At 42.2% G+C, this 20,447-nt stretch overlaps 1 protein-coding gene across 1 annotated transcript in view; it reads left to right on the forward strand.

Moving 5' to 3' along the window:
* The window catches only part of LOC133348562 (transmembrane protein 132E-like), a 534,471-nt gene that overhangs the window by 384,398 nt on the left and 129,626 nt on the right, over positions 1-20,447 (forward strand). Inside the window, exon 5 of the mRNA XM_061561445.1 lies at positions 4,325-4,468. Within this exon, the coding sequence (XP_061417429.1) occupies positions 4,325-4,468 (144 nt within the window). The remainder of the gene's footprint in view (positions 1-4,324; positions 4,469-20,447) is intronic.

Raw genomic sequence — 20,447 nt, forward strand, 5'->3', positions numbered from 1 at the left:
TCACCCATCAAGATGGGCTCTGTTTCTGCCACAATGTGACCAGTGTTCGAGACAATTGGAATCGCCTGTAACCAGAATGAGTGGTACCTCTTCATTGACAGCTCATCCAGGAGCCTCAAAGCCGTGCTGCTCCATAATGGTAACAAGTACCCGTCTCTTCCCCTGGCTCACTCGGTGCACCTCAAAGAGGATTACAACAGAATCAAGACCTTGCTGGACGCCTTGAAGTATGATAAGTACGGCTGGGAGGTCATCGGAGACTTCAAAGTGGTGACATTCTTGATGGGTCTCCAAGGCGGTTTTATCAAGTTTCTCTGCTATCTTTGCCTTTGGGACAGCAGGGACACCAAGGCACACTACCACAGGTGGGACTGGCCAAAGCGGACTGAGTTCTCTGTGGGGAGGAACAACGTCAAGTGGGAGCAACTGGTGGACGGTGCTGATTCCACCACTGCACATCAAATGGTACCTTATGAGACAATTTATCAGAGCTGTAGATAAGGAGTCGGCAGCCTTCAAGTACCTTCAAGACTTCTTCCCTAAGGTGTCTGAGGCAAAGGTCAAAGCTGGTGTCTTCGTCGGACCACAGATAAAGAAGATCCTGGAGTGCAATGAATTCCCCTGGCTCACTCGGTGCACCTCAAAGAGGATTACAACAGCATCAATACATTGCTGGACCCTTGAAGTATGATGAGTACAGCTGGGAGGTGGTCATCTGAAACTTCAAAATGGTGGCATTCCTGATGGGTCTCCAAGGCGGTTTTACCAAGTTTCTCTGCTATCTTTGCGTTTGGGACAGCAGGGACACCAAGGCACACTACCACAGGCAGGACTGGCCACAGTGGACCGAGTTCTCCGTGGGGATGAACACCATCAAGTAGGAGCCACTGGTGGACCCCCAGAAGGTGCTGATGCCACCATTGCACATCAAATTGGGCCTCATGAAACAATTTGTCAGAGCTGTAGATAAGGAGTTGTCAGCCTTCAAGTACCTTCAAGACTTCTTCCCTAAGCTGTCTGAGGCAAAGGTCAAAGCCGGTGTCTTCGTTGGACCACAGATAAAGAAGATGCTGGAGTGCAATGAATTCCTCAAGAAGCTAACTAGGAAGGAGAAAGCGGCTTGAAACAGCTTTGTCGCAGTATTTGTGGCTTCCTGGGAAATCACAAGGTCGACAACTATGTGGAGCTGGTTGAGACTGGTGTATAACTACGGCACAATGGGCTGTAGGATGTCCCTCAAAGTCCATATCCTTGATGCTCATCTTGATAAATTCAAGGAGAACATGGGAGCGTACTCGGAGGATCAAGGCGACCGCTTCCACCAGGATATACTTGACTTTGAACACCGCTACCAAGGACAGTATGACGAGAACATGATGGGAGACTACATTTGAGGACTGATTTGTGAAAGTGATTTACAGTATAATCGTAAATATCAAAAAACAACTAACTTCTAAATCTTTTGTAGTAATTTTTGTATTTTGGTATAAATGCATGTTCATTTCGATTCATGTTGTTTTTTTCTGACTTTATGTGATCAAAAATACACAGATTCGCCCGTTTTCTCATTGACAATAGGTAAATTTCAAAATATCACTGTCCTGGTCACAAAAGCAAAGTTTGTGGGGAATAATATCCATTTTCTATACGTTTTAGGCATAAGCAATTACGAAATAACACTTACTACCCAGGAACAAAATTTGTGTTACATAGTGTCACTATTGTTATGACTATGGGGGCACTGTTTTGATCAAATGGGACCTGATCACCTCGGGTATGATCACACCCTGAATCCATATTGGAGCTGATTGGATTCATTAAACATTTTGTTTTATCCAATCACTCAGATAGAAACCCCAATCTCTCATCAGCTAATTGTAATTGGATTTTAATCATTATTAATACTTATTATTGCTCTATTTTTTTAAATGTTTATATTACAACTCAATGCAAGCCCGGTACAGAGCACTGATCATAGAAGAAGACAAGAAGGGAGCGTTGGTGGTGGACATAAAACGCCCCGAGACCGACACCGGGGCAGGGCTTGGTGAAGAGGGGGTGGATTGAGCTCACTGCACCACCCAGGTTGGGGTTGCCTCTAGCGGGAGAAGTGAATGTTTATATGGGGGGATGTAGAACGGTAATCGAGAGGCTTTGAATCACTACTTAATAACAAATATTGTATTTATTTTATTATATAATAAAACTACACTTGTAGTTTTCTAACGTTAATTGCAGTTAAGAAATCTATTGCACTCTAAGTACACATATATATATATACACCACGGACTTTCAAGAGTGAATTGTACGTATTATTACTCCAATGTGTTATCGAGTTGTACCACCTGCTGTTTGGAGTGATGTCCGACGTTTTGCCCCACGTGCCTTTAGCTTCTTCAGAAACGGAAAAGACACATCCACGCGTGCACAAATACATCATTCTATCAATTACCAACATCTGACAATGTTGAATATTTTGTGACAAAGCATTTCCCAAAATTTGAAAAACAAAAATCTCCAAAGAATTTTTATGCATTTCGTGAATCCAGAGAGGTTTTTCATTGTATTCATTTCAGGTGCTCTGTTTTATTCACCCCTGCTTCTGACTGTAAGCAGCTCAAATGCATTGACTTCAATGGAAAATTAAAGACTGCCACGGTGTTATTGTGACCATGCAACTCAACATATGGACCATATAGTAAACCACTGTAGTCTGTGCTCCATCAATGGAAGAATAGCGAAAGCACACACACTCTCTCCAGCAACCTTCTCGTGGCTAGCAGACCTTGACATTGGCATTCAACTCCTGAGCATATTGCCATACATACGAATGGAATAGCTAACCTAGCAACGTTGTAGCATTTTTAAAAAAAATTGTGACATAACCTGAGTCCGCTACAACACACCCGCCGATCGACAATGAAGAGGAACAGAAACTCCGCGAAAAGGTTTTAGCATTTTAATTTAATATAAAATGATAAATTCATAGGTAATTTAATTTTAATTCTTAATTGCAAGCCACATCAGCTGTAAATAAGAATGTCTGAAAGACATTGGAATCATGTGACTTTGATTAATAATTTAACAGCGTTAATGTTGGAGGACGTTCCGATGCGCCATTTACTCATCACTGTTTTATGATGACTTGGATATTGGACTTCGTTGTATTGTCAGATAAACAGTGTGGTAAGGAATGCAAAACATATCTTTCCCAAAATACTGTTCCAAATGTCGGATAAGAAACCGGTGTGCCTGTCCTATACACAATATAACCTTTCCTCGCAGCTAGGACAAAATTGGCTGCGCTATTTTATTTTCCAGCCGCATTGTATGTTCACGTCACATCACGTGTGTGGATTATTCCAAAAAGGCAGCCTTTCACATCTCGTGAAGTAGTTTAAAAACAGGTATTTGCAGAATTACAATATAGTTTGAAACTTTAGATGTTATTTGAATAGTAGTGTAAATGGTAAAGGCGGAGCTCTGCGTTGTCTTCTTCACACCACTTCTGGGAAAAGGGCCTACACTAGACGAGCTCAAGAGAACGCCTCGAGAATAGACTTTGGCCTACTCTTCCATGCTTGCCAGACGTTTATTGCACTACATGTCTAAAAACTAAACTAAAACGAAACTCTTTGGATTTTACCAGGTAAAGTCCACTGAACTGTAGATATTTTTTAAAAAAGTGAACTGGCCACAAATGATAGCTCAACGGAGTGGGTTACCACGTTGAAATGTACAGCAGCCAAATACTCTAGATGCATATTTCTAAATGTGGAAGGAAAAACCAGAGGACCTGAAGAACAATCCATGCGACCATGGGGAGGATATGCAAACTCCAAATATACAGGTGACAGGGTCAGGATTGAACGCATCACCTCCTGTATACCAGGCAAGGTAGTTAACATCTCGCAACCATGACCTTCTGATAAACGAATTGTGGTGAACCCATATATACTGCTGGGTGGACAGAGGTGGAGGGATTTAAAATACTCACCCATTGATTCAACTGTGACGTCAGGTGAATGAACCAGGGACCTCTGGATTGCAAGTCCAGTGTGTTAACTATGATACCACGGCAGCATCCTGTTCAATACCAATTGACCAGTACACTTACAGAAATCGAATTAGTCAACCAAATACGGTCTATGTGTAGGTTGCTGTTTAAAAAATATTAATCACGAAGGTGTTTTAATAGTCGAACCGTGTTTGCGTATTTCTAATTTATTACGTTACTATGGCGCAACCGTGTGAAAATTAACGTGTGTGTTTTGTTTATATTATAATGTATGCAACCATTTACCCTGGCCTCTGTTCTTTGCAGAAACCAGAGTTGGTGAACACAGCAGTGCTGACAGGCAGGCCTGTGATTGTGCCTTTGAGAGTTGTCACCATGGGAACAGACGGCCATTTGTCAGATGTATCCCAGCATGCCCACTGCCAGTCGGAGGATGAGGACATTATTAAGGTATGATAATGCTTCAGTGTCATGTGGTGGTCATATTGATATGGAAATTAGGCATGTTTGTTAGTTTAATATACACTTTTGTCCACTTTACAATGAGAATACATGTTTTTAGAAGGAATTAAAATTATCCTTCACATTAGGGAAATCATTTCTTGAATCCTAAATTACCATGGTTATTTCAGCCCACAATGTTAAATTAATGCCACTCTTAAACGAATCAAGTTTAGGTAGCTTTTAATATGAATTATGAAAATGGACCTTTTCATTTTATGCATTGTGCTAATCCAGTATTGGTTATTGCTTAAACATTACTTTCAACATCATCACCAGCTGTGGTCAATCCACTGCTGGAGGAAGGTATCTCTAATCAACCATCGTCTCTCATGATACTGTAATGTAACAACCCACCCAGCACCGGCACACAAGCTAATTTCATCGCTCCATCCCCTTGGTGGAAGTACACTTGGACATGTTGAGTTTCTTGGCTGCCACTCTTATCATTGTTGTTAACCTTCGAAGTTTCATTCGTGTGTATGCATGTTGAACTTCTTTTGCACCGTATGTAAGCCAACCGTGCTAATCATAGGTGCGCGGGAAGGAGAACAATGTAAATACAAAAGTCAGGTCTAAAGAAATTAGTTTTAAATCTAGATTTTAAAGTGCATAGCTCCAGTGGCATCCTAATATCAGAATGAAGAACATTCCAGAGAGCTCCAGAAGCGCATCTAAAAGTGCGCGATGCAGTGACCGAGGATGACTAGAGTTTTCTTGATGGTTTATGCTCAGCAAGGTATTGTGGTTCGTTTGTAGCAAGCACTTTGTTAGTAATTAGTGCGACCTTAAAATGTATTAATTCAGAAACGGGAAGCCAATGCCACTCAGCGAGCACTAGATGGACATGGTTATACTATTATATATATACAATTCCTCTCCTCTCTGTGCCAATTAAGCATTATAATTGTGGATAACAGGATGATTGTAGTATGCGGTGCAGTGTGGTGTAGCGCAGTGTAGTGCAGTAGGCTGTACCTCGCAGTCCCATTGTTGGACGACTGGTGAATGCGTTGAAAAGTTACATCCTAAATGCCATGACTTCGTCATCGTCGTCATCATCATCCGCCATCTTGCAGTGAAAAGTTTCACATCTTTCCGTCTGCTTCACAGTGGACAATAAAGATCCCGTGACGTCATTCCAATAGAGTAAGCCATTGTGTGACGACATCATGGTCAAAATATGATAGATTTGAAGATTTACTCACAGATTGCTTATTTGGGTAACACATAATGTATAACTTATTTCGCACTGTACGTAGCCAAGCATGCTAATTAAGTGTGGAGGAAGGACAACAAACTAAAAATTTATCTCCCCCGACTGATAATACTTAGGACCATCTTAAAAAATGGTTGACACTCAGTAAGAATGACCTGGGTATAATAATGCCGAACAACACATGGTACAACCCACAAACGTATCAGAAAACTATAATGATACATTTTGTCATTATCTTCAGCGTCCATCATCATCAGTTATTGCCATATCCATGACCTTCCTTCCAGTTCTTCTCGCACCTCGGATTAGCATGGTTGGCTATGTACGATGTGAAAGAAATTCAACATACATGCATTCTCGTGTGTGCAAAACGTTGTTCACCTCACACGTGGTTTCCAACCTCTCTTGAGTGTCATGCCACTGTCTATGCTAGCGAGCCAGCCATCTCACTGGCAAGGACTGCCGATGGCAGAAGCAGTAAACAATTGCCATCTTCATTATCCATTATTTACGGTGGGCTGCAATCAACCATAATTTTAAGCATAGTCATATTCATCATATTCACCATTTCTGATCTTTGAGGTTTCGGTAGGGTGGCACAGTCTGGCGCAATGGTAACACTTGTGCCTCAAAGCAAGAAGGGGCTGGGATCAATTCGCGACACGGGTCCCTTGCTGTGTGGAGGCTGTACTTTCTTCCCTTTTTTATGCATTGGGTTTCTTTGGGTTTTCTGATTTTCTCCCTCAGCAAAAAAGTACACATTTACTGGTACCGTACAAACATTCCAGTGCTGAAAAACGTGTTGCAAATGACAAGGATTACACATGGAAACATTTTCTTGTACTAAAAAAAAAACGTGCTGGGATACTCAAGAAAATGTCTTGAGACTCAATGAGGCATTCCTGGATCAACGAGCATAATAACAATAATAAACAATCATCGGTAACAAAATGACCTGATCTTCCGATCTGGGAAATTTCAGACAAGAGGAAGGTCAAACTGCGAGTAATTCGGAGGAATTGTGGCTCAGCCATACAACTGTAAATATCTGTGGATGAGAAGAAGGCTATGGATAAAACATTTTACTATAATTCTCAAATGGTTGGTGTTTTCATGTCACAAATGCGATTAGCATGGTTGGCAACGTATGGTGCGGAAGAAGTTCTAACCTGGTGATTCATCATTGCATCCTAGTACAGCAAGTAATATTCCTAGTAAATATCCCAGGCAACAACATCGTTCTGTGTGATGCATATTGAACGTATCATAATACGCATATTATTGGTAAGGAAGTATCCCACAATACAATTCTATTCTGGCACCTCTGAGCTATGTATCTGAAGACCAAATTCCTACATTGCAATTGGCTATTTTGAACTATTGCCTTTAATGTATTTCTATTTACGTCTTGGCTCCGCATCATTTATCAACAAATACTGGTCTTTAGGCTTTGCTATAGAAAATACACTCACATGGTAATGTTTGCAATGTTTCTGTGACAATCACAGCAAGAACCAATTTCAAAGTAATCCAGGGCCTGAAACTGATTTTCCCCGTGAAATAGCCAGCACAAAAATATAGGGAGGACCCTCGTACTCAATAGGAAAAATGTGCTAATCAATACAATGTGTAATCCAATTTCTAGCTGAATTGCCTTAACTTGATTCTTCATTCGTTGCGGTGTTTCAGTTGAAGGATCTGTGCAGACCCATGACTGCTGGTTTAACTTTCCACAGTGGTTGTTAAGACGATGCTAATCTTGGAGCGCACTCTTGTTGGACACTGATAGATTAGATCACCTTGGGCATGGTGCAGAACAGGCCATCGAAAACCTTTTCCACACTTGCAGGAGATGAAAAGTGAGTTTATTTTTGTTCGTTGCATGGGAATACAAAAACATAGGCTGCACAAGACTGTCGTGGTTAGTCCTCTATTAGCGAGCATCTCGTAATGTACCAGCACGGCATGCACGGCGGTCGCCTCCAGCACTCAAAGCCACCCTTGTGTCCAAGTACTATTTTAAGGCTGATTCAACCCAGGGGAGGCCCAGGTCCGGTCATGTTAATCACCACTGATGTTAGCCATGGCCGGGAATTTAATACCGATCGCCAGGTATGTCATGCAGTGAACTAACCGCTGCATTCTCGCTCCCCTCAGTAGGGAGCGTCTCAGACATTTAAGGTTCCCCGGTTTTATCCCAGGTTTTGGTAGTGTGTGTATAGAAAGGCAGAGATCCCCGGTATAGGCTTTAAAATACTCTTGGATCATGTACTGTTAGCAAGCACTGATTAATGCCAGAACAACACATATGCGGGTGGTTGGCCACGACCAAACCCGGGTGCCTTTGTATCCCCAATGCTGTTTACATGCCAAAGCATGTACTCATTTAAACCTCAGTCTACCTAGGGGAGGCCCAGGACTGGTTCAGATATTCGTCACCGAATGTTGGCCGTGAGCGGTAATCGAACTCGGTTTCCTGGGTTCATAGTGCAGCTCGCTGACCCCTACACTGTTGCTCCTCCCCAGCCATGTTCTTGGATACAAGAGACATTTGCCAATAAGTGGCGGTGACATCACCATATAGCTTGCATCAGGCTAGGGTGCAACTTGAGGCGACGTGAAGTGTCGAACGCTCGCTGGCAGGGGGTGACAACACAGACCCAGGTGTGAAGGATGGCTGACTGAGATGACTGGCAGATGCACCACCTGTGGTCCTCACTGTCCAACTTGCTTCGTTTTAGTTGACTGGCGCTCCACCCGTTGTTTTAAGTGTTGCTCCTCTGCTCTCATTTGTTGTTGAAGGGAAACAGCCTCTAACTACTCAGTAGCGTCCTTAACGAACCTCCTCCACAGAGGCCGATCTTGACATCGCTGGTACTATTCATAATGAAGGTTTTTGGCTGTGTCGGGTGGTGGTGGGTTAACGACACATTTATATTTACGTGATCAAACCCTTAAAACCTTTATTATAAATAATATTGGTCGCAATAGCCTATATGTCATCAGTTGGTGTAACTGGTTCCACATCCTTCTAGACCACATCAGTCTGTGCCATGCGCATTTAGCCCTCTCTATCCGGCCGAACAGAAACTGCTTGGGCTCGCAGTAGCTGGGCATGTGGGCTATATGACCCAGCCAACGCAGCCTTGTCTGCCAGAGGAGTTCACTTATGGGACTGTGACCAGATATTTCAAGGATCTGTGAGCTCCTCACAAAATGCAGGCTGGTTAAATTCAGGATGGATTGCAGGCAGGCTGGCAGGCCAGCCTGAATGTTTCAAACCAGCACAGATGTTTCTTTATATTGCTCCATGTTTCGCAAGCATAGAAATGGGAGGGCCACAACTGTGGCTGAGAAAACACGGAGCTTTGTTTGGAGCAATACTCAAACACACACACAATTTTTTTTACAAATTTACCATAAATTATTCAGTATGTACACATGCATGCAAACACAGGGACATGTGTTTCATGCATAATGCAGTTCCGGAAATTTAGCAATTTTTCCCACTTTTATTTCTTTATTTAGCTTTCTTTCAAATGATGAAGAACACCTAGAAAGGCTACTTACTGGTCTATGTTGGCAATTTTTCAGAAACGATATACCCTCACCAGAAGCCATACTAAGGCACAAATATCCATCTCTCTTCACTTTAGCCTTCACATAATCATTAGCTTCACAGAAAAATAACATGTAAACGTGTAGGCATTCTCTGGTAGCATATGTTTAACATTTGATTCATTTAATTTCTCTTCAGTGAATGCTTTAGATCTGACATAAAGGTGAAAGCTCAAATGCAAACGCATAATGAAACCATTAAATAATGCGTAAATCAGCAAATGAGTGGAAATGTAAGAAATGGCCTTAATATGTGAATGTGCAGTCACTGTGTGTTTTTATTATTATAATCATCATTAAATTGCCACGTGGCAGTGTTTCCACATCTGGTACATGTACCGATGTAAGCCTCCCAAGTACGCCCGGTAGCACTGCGCAGGCGGAGACGATGTCGGGTCGTGAATTCCTCCTCGCCGCGGTCGCACGGCGAGTCGTCACTCAGGCCCCAGCATCGCTGCCCTGCCATTCAAGGGTGTCGGCATCGCTTGTTGGTGTTGCCCATGAAATCTGCGGCCGTGCACTTCACGTTAGACGGACGTGAGAAGATCCCGTGGCAAGACCGCCGAGTGCTGGGGTCATGGTCCCAAACTTACTCAAAATGCTTAATTAGGAAACATATGGTAATCATCACTCCCTGCTGCGAAAACGTAGCATCATCCTCCTGCAATATAATAAACAAGGTCTGATGATAATAATAATAATTACCATCATCATAATGATAAATCGGACCACCTAGCCAGAGCATAAACGGTTGATTTGCATCTACTGACGCAAGAGGGTATTTGTGTGGACGGGTTGCTGATGAGGTATTAGTTTTGCAGATGTCCCGCAGCATCAAGGTCGAGAGACGACTGCGGCACCCACAGGGGTCCTCGGAATGTCAGGCAAGGGAAAATCTGTAAGTCTTCCCAGGACATGAAAAAAAAATACAATGTTTTGTCAGTTGACTAAACATGCAGCACTCAAGACAACGCATTTACATGTATTTTCCCCATGCTGCAGTCTTATTTCCATGCTATGTCTTGTGCTTCGAAACTTCAAGAAGTAGCAAATCTTCAGGATGCCACGTTGTGGCGCTGGCCTCCGTGCACCCGTCGAGTGCTGGCTGAATGTGCCCACACAGGTGCACAGCCCTCTGCTGTGTTCTTTGACCTCACAGCAGTGTATGACACAGTCTAGCACGCACGTCTACCGCTACAGTTGTCAGCAAAAAATCTCGGAGCGAGAGGCACTGTGAGTAGTGTTTGGGCACCGGCACTCCGCATCGAGCTAGCCAAGGAAGTAGTTCAGTTCCATGAGTACACGTTACTAGCCGTGATCAGGATGGTGGTGGCTTTAAATCCGCACCTCCAATTGCCACAGTTGGCTACGTACGGTGCGAACGAAGTCCAACATACCTACAAGAACCACTACAACAAGACTGGGTGAAGGGTCGTGCTTCAGTTCATGTCACTGAACCCCGACACAATCCATTATTTTCCATCTGTGAAGAGATGACATTCTCATACATGTATACTCGGAAAACAATTGTCCTAGAGGAGGTAAATGCATCTGCTTCTAAGCGTAGTAGTGGTAGACGTGCGTGCTAGAATGAGTCATATACCGCTGTGAGTTCAAGCAACGTCGCACCTGTCATGAGTTGGCATTGTCATCCATGTGGAATGGTCTTTGTTGCTGTTTTGAATAATTCCTCCTGGATGTGTGAGAGTGCCTCATCCACTGGGATTGTGTCCAGGATGCAAACAATGCTATGCTTGACCGCTGCTGTGTAGTGTGACTGATGTCCCTTGGAGAAGTTCCAGTGTTGTTTCAGAGCACTCACAATGATGGATGGCTGTAGAACACTGTGGGTTAGTGTTGGGCCGTATTGGCTCCAAGAAGCATTGTTCAGGACAGCACTTGACACTTGTATTTAATGGCCATATACCAGACTGACCCAGCATAGGTATGGTTTGGTATTACGATTACCGCGCAGTTCAACAGAGTCCCTTGCTGTTTGGTGTCATGCAGCAAATCAAAGTAACACTGGGATATCCACTCCACAAGCAACTCGTAATTTTCATCAGGATTTACATATCCCCACGGTGTTTTTGAATTAATTGATATAATGTAAACTTCTTATATTTGCACTTGCTCTTTTTTGAAAAGGAGACCGTTAGTCTCAATGGGCTTCAGCTGGTTATAAATACATTATATTATCCCTTCCCATTCCGAGACGACTGCAAGTTGCAGGGTGGGTCCCAATCACTGCTGAATCTCGGAACACGCAAGTGGTTCGGCGTTAGTTTTATTTAGAGAGGCATGCGCCTTTGTTTTTAAAGACTTTGTACTCACCGCAGAGAACTGTAGTGACATGACCGCATTCTATTAAAGCTGATGCCAAACTGTGCCACACCCCCTCTGGCATGGCCTTGTGTTTAGTTTTTATTCCGGTTCCATTCCGATGACGTGCGTGTACATAACGTTTACGTTATCGGAACGGAATCAGAAGAAAACGTATGATGTACAAGTATGTGATCGGAGCGGGAAAGGGTTATTACTGCGAACGTTTTCAGCACTGTGCTGAATACCTCTCCATCGTTGCTCGGTATGATGTCCAACGTTTCGCTACACGTGTTGGCAGCTTCTTCAGGAGCTGAATTGAAGAAGCTTTCAGTACATGGAGTGAAATATTAAACAATTGGTACAACCTAATATCACATTGGACAAACCGATGCAGTTGTATTTTTTTCTCGATGTTAAAACATTGGAAAGCTGACTGGCTGGCCCCAGGCCTAGTTTGGTGATTTATACAAACTGGCAACAGTATATGCTCGGATGCATACAGCACGGCATTACAAACCTCAGAGGATCACAATGGCACGACATCCACCAGCTCACATTTCACATTCTGGTCACAGCTATGTTTGTTGGTGGGGAGAGTAGCAGACAAGGTTGTATCCAACTACAGAACTCCTCTCGTCCGTGGTGATAAGGGGGTTGAAATTTGTGGATCCTATTATCAGCGAGGTTGTCTGCAGATTTACTACACTTACACACCAAAACGATTGCGAATAGGAATCCATTCGGCAAACCAGGATGGGAAAATTCGGGAATCATTGCGTGAAATTGTGAGACTGGGACCGCAGACAATATGAGCTTTCAAACACCCGACAGCTCACATGGGTAAACGGAGTTCTGGGTAATTCGGTGACACGTAAGAAAAGTTTATCCTGTATCTGAAAGCATATGCCAGCCACCACATGGGGATTCTGTAGGCCCGATGATGTCAATGCTGTGTCTAAGTAGCCAACTCGTGATTGACGTCACGCTTCGCTGCCGATGTCCCTTTGCAACATTGAGTTGGAACACACAGCACATTCCCCACGGCTCACGAGCTTGATGTCTGAGCAAATACCAGCACTGTACGAGACTGTAGGTCTAGTGACTCTAGTCATATGCTTGTCGAGATCAGAATTAGGCTTCCGGGTTTTATTTTCAGACTGAAGCCAGATACTCGTGGGAGGGCATGATGAGAATGATGTGGCTGCATTGTTCAAGAACAAAGCTTCGCGTACAATCCGCTTAATATGACTTGGTATAAAACTATAGACTGTCATTCTATAAATGTTGACTTCTCCATGTATTTGGCTCCAACCCAGATTATCAGCCTATGTATACCGTATACTAAAACTATCGACACATTGTGTCAATTATACAACGTGCATTTTTGCATTATTATCATGGACATTGTCACTTTGATCCTCTAATTTTGTTTGAGTTGAGCGTTTTACGTTGAGCATCGAATAATCAATGATCAAGAGCTTGAGTCTAATTTTCTGAGTTACAACAAACTGTAAAAACACATTTGCCTCACAGCATACTTTTAAAATGTGAATACCATTGCTAAGGCAAAAGGTGCATAATATCACAAGTGATATATTTGTTTTTAATCAAAGTACCGTGCGTGAATGGACACGTGGGTGCGTGAAGTGCAACGGGCCCTGTTGCAGCACGTCACTCAATTGTTTATTGAAGGACCGAACCACGGAGTGTTTCTGTGGTCACGCAGAGGTGACACAGTGGGTGTAAACAAAGGTGGCTGGTGTAAAGACGCCATGCGGGGCTGAGAACCGTGATAGAATGTTTTTTTTTTTGGTGAAAGAAAGCGTTAAGGCGACCGAGATTTGACGGATCGTCTACTGTGTGCGGGGACACCTGTCAGAAAGTGGGTCAAGCGATTCAAGGACAGAGAAACAGACATTGCTGATAATCCTATGAGCAACGGACCAAATATGGCAGCGACCCCCAACAAATGAGCGGAGAGGGGAGCAAATGATTCAGGGCGACTGACGGTTAGGGCTGGGGACATTGTGGGCGCATTGCAGATTGGAGAACATGGTGTGCAGAAAATGTCTGAATTGTTAAAGCTTGACGTATGTGCATGACAGGTCCCCGAGATGATGACATGTATCCACAAGCTCACCCGTCTGTAGATGCATCACTAAGTGGTTTATGCTAATCGTGATAGCTTCCCTAACCTGTTTTGAAATGAGAATCAGGCCCAGGAATGCATCACTGTGTGGATTATGCTCATCATGGTTTCATTGAAGTCCCTACATCAGTTCAACCCATAATGCAATGTGCCAGCAACATCATATGATTTTACTTTTATTACAAATTCATATATTTAGCTATACTTGCTTGATTATTCATGAGTGTGCCTGTTAACTCACTCGCTTACACTGTAGGTACCTGTTCAAATGGCATATTAATAATTGTTCAGCAAGAAGCATTTTTGTTTTATTCTCATCAGGTGCCGTTGTGGTGAGTGTAGTTTCCAACTCTTAATCCACTTTCTCTCTATGTGCTGTGAAGAGGGGATATTTCTCCGAAACGTCACTTATTATATACTTTTCCTTTTTAAGGCCACAATGTTATTTACGAATGCGTTGGGGGTTATTTTTGTTGTTTGTGCACCACTCCCAATGGAGTGTAATCACCAAATACATTCGTAGATGGTGGTGCAGGAGAACAGTTCTACCGTGATGGTGCTGTATTGTGTTATCAAGATGATTCTGTGGTGGGAGTAATACGTCAACCATGCTAGAGGTTACACAGAGGAGTGACGGTGCCATGGTCTAATTATTCTTCGTCAGGTGTGTTTCTGCTGTCAAAAGCTTTGATAAATACCATATATCTCTTACAATATTTAACAGCCTTGTTGCTGACAAATAAAAGCATACGATACCTTCAACGTGATTTCAATTTGCTAATCATAATGGTTATAAAAAAATAAACATCCACGTCAATGTCTTGGTGGTGAATGTAAAATATCGGATAGCTTCAAGCGGGTTTAAACACCATACAGTTCGCCTTTTGGCGTTCCCTGGTCTGACACTTGTGAGACTAGGCCCTAGAGAAGGCTGTCTCTGGCATAGGCCAATCATTTTCAAAGACAATGCATATATTGTCAGAGCATGTTTGTTTGCATGTTCACCACAAGTGTGTGTGGTTAATGCGAACTTGATTTCTTGCAAAAGGTTTATATTTAGTGTTTGCACATCTTAACACCTGTTTTTTTTGCCAGAAAGGGTAAACCCTATTATATTTTTTCTTACACCTCTTAGCTATGATGTTCATATCTGAGGAGTCTGACCGACCTGTGATATTTTCTATTTAAGAATTAGGAGTCCTGCCATATGAGGATTTGAATTTGAGATGACATTTCATGCACCCCGTTTTATATGAATAATTTTCCCCTTCACTTGTTTGGGAGCCATGCGCTTTATCTTGGTTTGCTAGTGGCTTGCACTGCCACTGTTATCGCAAACAAGTGGTTGTATGTACTACGTGCATCCTATTATCCATAATTAAACCTAGTTTTCGTTGTAGATAAGAGGAGTACATTTCATGGTTAACAAAAAAATAATTTGATCTGAGAATGCTCTTGTTAGCAATTGGGTCCACAGCCCCTACACTTCATTACACCTACGAGCCGTTTCCCTGTATCTAGCCACTGAGTTTCATTAGCAGTGGCCCATGTCAGGCTTTGAAAAGAATGGAGTAGGTATCGATCTTTCGAGTGGAATGGTTATATTGACTCCTGCCTCTACTGTTGTCAGATTTTCTATCGTATATTTTTGGCAAGCGTTAAACTCTGCCAAATGGAAAATCTAAACACATTTGGCAGAAATAATGAGGGTAATTATTTTATACTAGCCTTTTGCCCGTGCAAGGACGGGTGTATTTCAGTAAATCTGAAACTTGCAAGCGAAAAGCAGACCGCGACGTGATATCCATTGCATCAATTCGTGTGCAATTTGTAAGGGCGCGGTGACTTAGACCTATTTAATTTAAAAGTTAAAATCCCTTGTTCATCATGACGTCCTTTTTACTTCTATGTCTCAATAGTGTTACGGAGATCACGTGACGTGAGGGTTCTGCCTTTGTAGTGAGGGTTGTAAGTTGACGCCGAGGAGGGGGGAGGAGGCACCTCGCCCCCCCCATGTGGAGTGACGTCACCCGCTAATTAATATTAATGGTGGTGGGGTGTTCATTTGGAAGACGTCACCTCTTCATGATTATTAAAAACATCGTGGTTGTTGTGTTTATTTTATATTTTATTTTTTATTACTGAAAGAACCAGAATAAGTCTAAACTATAGACTGCCAGTATGCTCACTCAAGTTCAGTTTAATAACCATTGCTACAGTCTACATTATAGACTGCCAATATGCTCACCAGCTTAAAAAACAGGCGACAGTCTACCAGGCTACAGTCTACATTATAGACTGCCAGTACGCTCACTTTTATTATTGTTTTTATCTACGTGACTTTACTGAAAGAACCAAAGAATATGAATTCCTGCAGTCACGAAAGTATTAAGTCAAAATTGAATGTGGGGGGCTGTTCAATTTGGAGTGACAACACATGCTCATGATTATTAATGAGGGGGGGTGCTACATGTGGAGAAACGTCACCGGCTCATGATTATTAATGAGGGGGGGGGGGTGTCCATGTGGAGGATGTCACCTGTTCATGAGTATGAATAAGGGGGCTGGCCGACGTGGAGTGACGTCACGCGTGGGACACATACATTATTTGCTCATTATAGTGGTAAATGTAGATGTATTCAGTTTTCAAATTAGAAGAATAAAAACATTTTTTGAAGTATCTTGCGCTTTTGTCAATACTGATGAATGCACTGAGCCTGATTAACACAAAATAGTGATTTGAGGACCTGATAGTTATTGAAAAATCTCAACACACTCATTGACAACACCACCTTAAAATAAAAATAAACCATATTTAATCAGCAAAGTTTCGAGTAAGGACCCTCCTTCATGGCCCGTGTGCTATGCAAAAGGTTCATTGCCTGAAACGTTACCAATAGTATATTTTATTTTAAGGCAGTGTTATTGACGAGTCTGTCGAGCTGTTATTTATTGTTAACTGTGCTTGTGCACTCCTGGCAAAGTAGTAGTAGCAGCACCAAATAATGTGATCTCAAAAAACCTATATTATGAATGTGATCCTCATTGAGATCCTTTACACTACAGTATTGCCTCGGTTAACAGTGACATCGGTTAACGTTTTTTTCAGGTTAACGCTTCGCCTACCATAGGACCCCATGGTTTTGACGAACGTTAACATTTGAATTAACGGTATGTTTTGGACACGGGTGCTAATTTCGGCCAATCCAAGTGCTCGTAAAATGGGCTGAGCCATGCCTTCAGCCAATCAGCGATGCCCATTCATGAGCGTTTCCACCTCGACTGGGCTTTGTTTACATTGTGTTTTCTGTTTTGGCAGTGGAAACAGCTCTCTCGCAGACTCAGTGATATATTTTTTACTATTTTTTCTACTCTTAAGTGCATTCCATTATCAGTTATTTTGGTTAACAGTAGTTTTCGTGGAAGGGATTACAAATTTTAACCGATGGACTACTGTACTGTATTAGAAGTTAACCAAGCATTTCTATGAAGCACCCTCGTAAAAAGTATGATATTAAAGGCATATATTCTATAAATCGCACTCTTTGGTTCTCCAACTCACTAGCTAGGTGGTGCTGGTCAGAGATGCAACGGGCCGGGCCCTATGGTGTAGTGTTTTGATGAGGGAATTCTTCTGGGCTGGATGGTGGTGGGAGTCAGGCTTTAGATAGGCATCCGTGTGGGTGGCTTTCCTGTAGACCGAATGTCCCAACGAGCCATCAGGTCTCTTCTCGATCAAAACATCCAGGAATGGTAGCTTGCCATCATTTTTTACTTCCATGGTGAATGTGATAGACGGGTGTACGGAATTGATGTGGTTGAGAAATTGGTTCAGTGCTGGCAGGCCATGTAGCCAGATGACGAACGTGTCATCTACGTATCTCTTCCACAAGGAAGGACGTAGGGTGGATGTCTGGATGGCATCTGTTTCAAATTTATCCATGAAAACATTCGCTACCACTGGTGATAAGGGAGAACCCATTGGGGTACCCTCATTTTGTTTGTAGAATGGACCATTCCAGGTGAAGTATGTGTTGGTAAGACAGTGCATTACCAGAGTTGGTACATCTGGATTCAGTCCTTGTTGGACCAAATCTTCAATGATTGCAATGATGTCATGTACAGGTACATTGATCAACAGAGAGACTAACTCCAAACCATCACTTTTGCCATACATAGGCAGGCGTTACCAAAAAGATTTTCAAAATCTTGAACAAACATGATCCAGGTTCGTTTCAACACAGTACACAAAATCCGTGATTTAATCCCACCTGTAAAGGATGTGATTCCTGCCATACAGTACCCTGGTGTCTACAAACTGAGTTGTGGTTGTGGAAGCAGTTATATTGGGGAAACGAAATGACATATCTCGGACCGCGTTTGTGAACACAAGGCAGATCTGAAACACGGTAGGACCAATACATCGGCCGTTGCCGATCATTGTTTTAACGCTGTGGGCTCACACGAAATTGATTTTTCCAAGACGGAGGTACTCTGCAAACCTACCGGCTATTTTATGCTAATCTCTCACATTAACATAGCCACTTCTGTGCCCATTTACATGCTAATTTCTCACTTTAACACAATGCTAATCTCTCACATTAACATAGCCACTTCCGTACCCAGTTACATGCTAATTTCTCACATTAACATCACTATACCCAGCCACTTCTTTATGACGCTTGGGCTACACAAATTTCAAACCTTTTAAAACAGTCTGCATCAGCAGCAGTCTATGCTTTCCCACCTGATGACGGATGCTTGTGCTGCGCCCGAAACGTCGTGATCTTTTTAATTTTATACCTACGTGACTTTACCGAAAGAACCAAAGAGTATGGATTCCTACAGTCACGAAAGCTTCAAATCAAGATTCTATAAATCATGTCAATGCTCTAATATAAGAAACTGAGGTTACTTTACACTTTCCTTTTTGTCTTTTCATTCAAAGGTGATGTAAAAATGCAATAGTTGTTAAAGAAAGAGAGAGAGAAAGCAATACTAATATTAAAAATAAACTAAAAATGGCAGCAACATACGAATGCTGCAGGGTGTGTGTGTGATTGCATCAGTCCTCATGTGAGTTTACTCCATCATCACAATCATCTGAAAGCCAGCATTGGGAACACCATCTTTTATCAGCTTCTAGTGATCCACGAGGTCAGGTATGCCCGCGCATATCTGGTGCCCTTATAACTGGTGGACTTATTATAGTGACTGTCAGTTGATCCTTTTTCAGTCCTTATACATTTGTCATCGGTATTGATAAACCGTTCAGCTGCATCATTTGGGATTCATGCCCACTGAAGTGGTTGAGCCATTTATAAACCAGTTGAAGGAATACCGTGGGTTTACAGTCATAGCGCCATACCCTGGCAAGGTATGAGATGACTGCATGTCTATGGGTTAAATATAATATTTTATCTAATTGTAAACATAGGTCTATCACCTAGGCGTAGAGTGCGGAAAGCTGCGGGATCGTTATATAAATATTGTTTTCTATGGAAATTATCAGGGACATGTTATTGTTATTACTCTTCTGATGTATACTTTTTTAGTTTTTCTGTAAATGATATATGAGACAGATTGTTTAGCATAGCAAACACTTTATTCGTTTATTGTTATTTTTGGCAATGCAGATGCAAAAGGTATGCCACCAATTAAAATCCCTTGGTTTTGAAGACATGAAAAGCAATTAAGTACAATCTGGTCGTGTTTTCTAAATTGGAAACTTTCAGGAATTTTTTGTTATTTTCAATGTATGATGCCCCCTTTTACAGTGATTGCAGCACTTTGCCTATGGGTATCACGGTAAGAGCTGGGTTTGACCAAATTTAATTGAAAACAATTCTTGCTCAATTCAAATGCTTATTGTTATGTTCAAAATCCACATTTACATATATTTGGAAATAATAATTATCGTCATTCATAACTATGTATCATTGCAACTGCTCGTTGAAGGCCTCCCCGAGCGAAGTTGGTGGTGGGGTCGTTTGGCCATACTTCACCACGCTGGTCAGTGTGTGTTGGTAAAAGGATGTGTGCCCTGGATTGGTTGTGATATCACTTTCCCCTGAAGTTCAAGTTTAAAGATTATTTTGTTTAGCCAGGTGAGAACTCAAAGGACCAGGATTATTAGTCTCATTTGCTAACGTGATCTGGGCTACCTAAATAAATAATACATGAGTACAGCATTGATGCATGTAGTCAGTTTAACACGTAGGATTTCACAACTCTAGCTGTCCGCCTGATGATGCTAGTTGTCATTCTTGGCGAAACGTCGTACTCGAATTGTAAATGTGGGTTTTACTCTCCAACACACCAGTGGGCTGAACTAGTAATGAATTGGCATATTTTGTTTACGTAACAAACCTTACTAATTTTCTGTGTCAGGTGGTAGCGGGTTTAACGACACATTTATATTTACGTGATCTAACCCCCCAAAAAACCTCTAATATGGATGCAGATAGTATTCAAAAACAAAAAAACACCAAGGTTACATGAGAAATCGAAAAAATTGCGAACGCATCAAATCAATGTTAAATCATACATTCCCTGTAGTTTAAGTCGGCTGTGGTGGATCATTTTAAGTCTGTGGTCAGGAATGTCGCCGGTTCCAG

The sequence above is a fragment of the Lethenteron reissneri genome, chromosome 27, assembly GCF_015708825.2.
Source record: "Lethenteron reissneri isolate LAM-NWPU_2019-01 chromosome 27, ASM1570882v1, whole genome shotgun sequence".
NCBI classification, from domain to species: Eukaryota; Metazoa; Chordata; class Hyperoartia; order Petromyzontiformes; family Petromyzontidae; genus Lethenteron; species Lethenteron reissneri.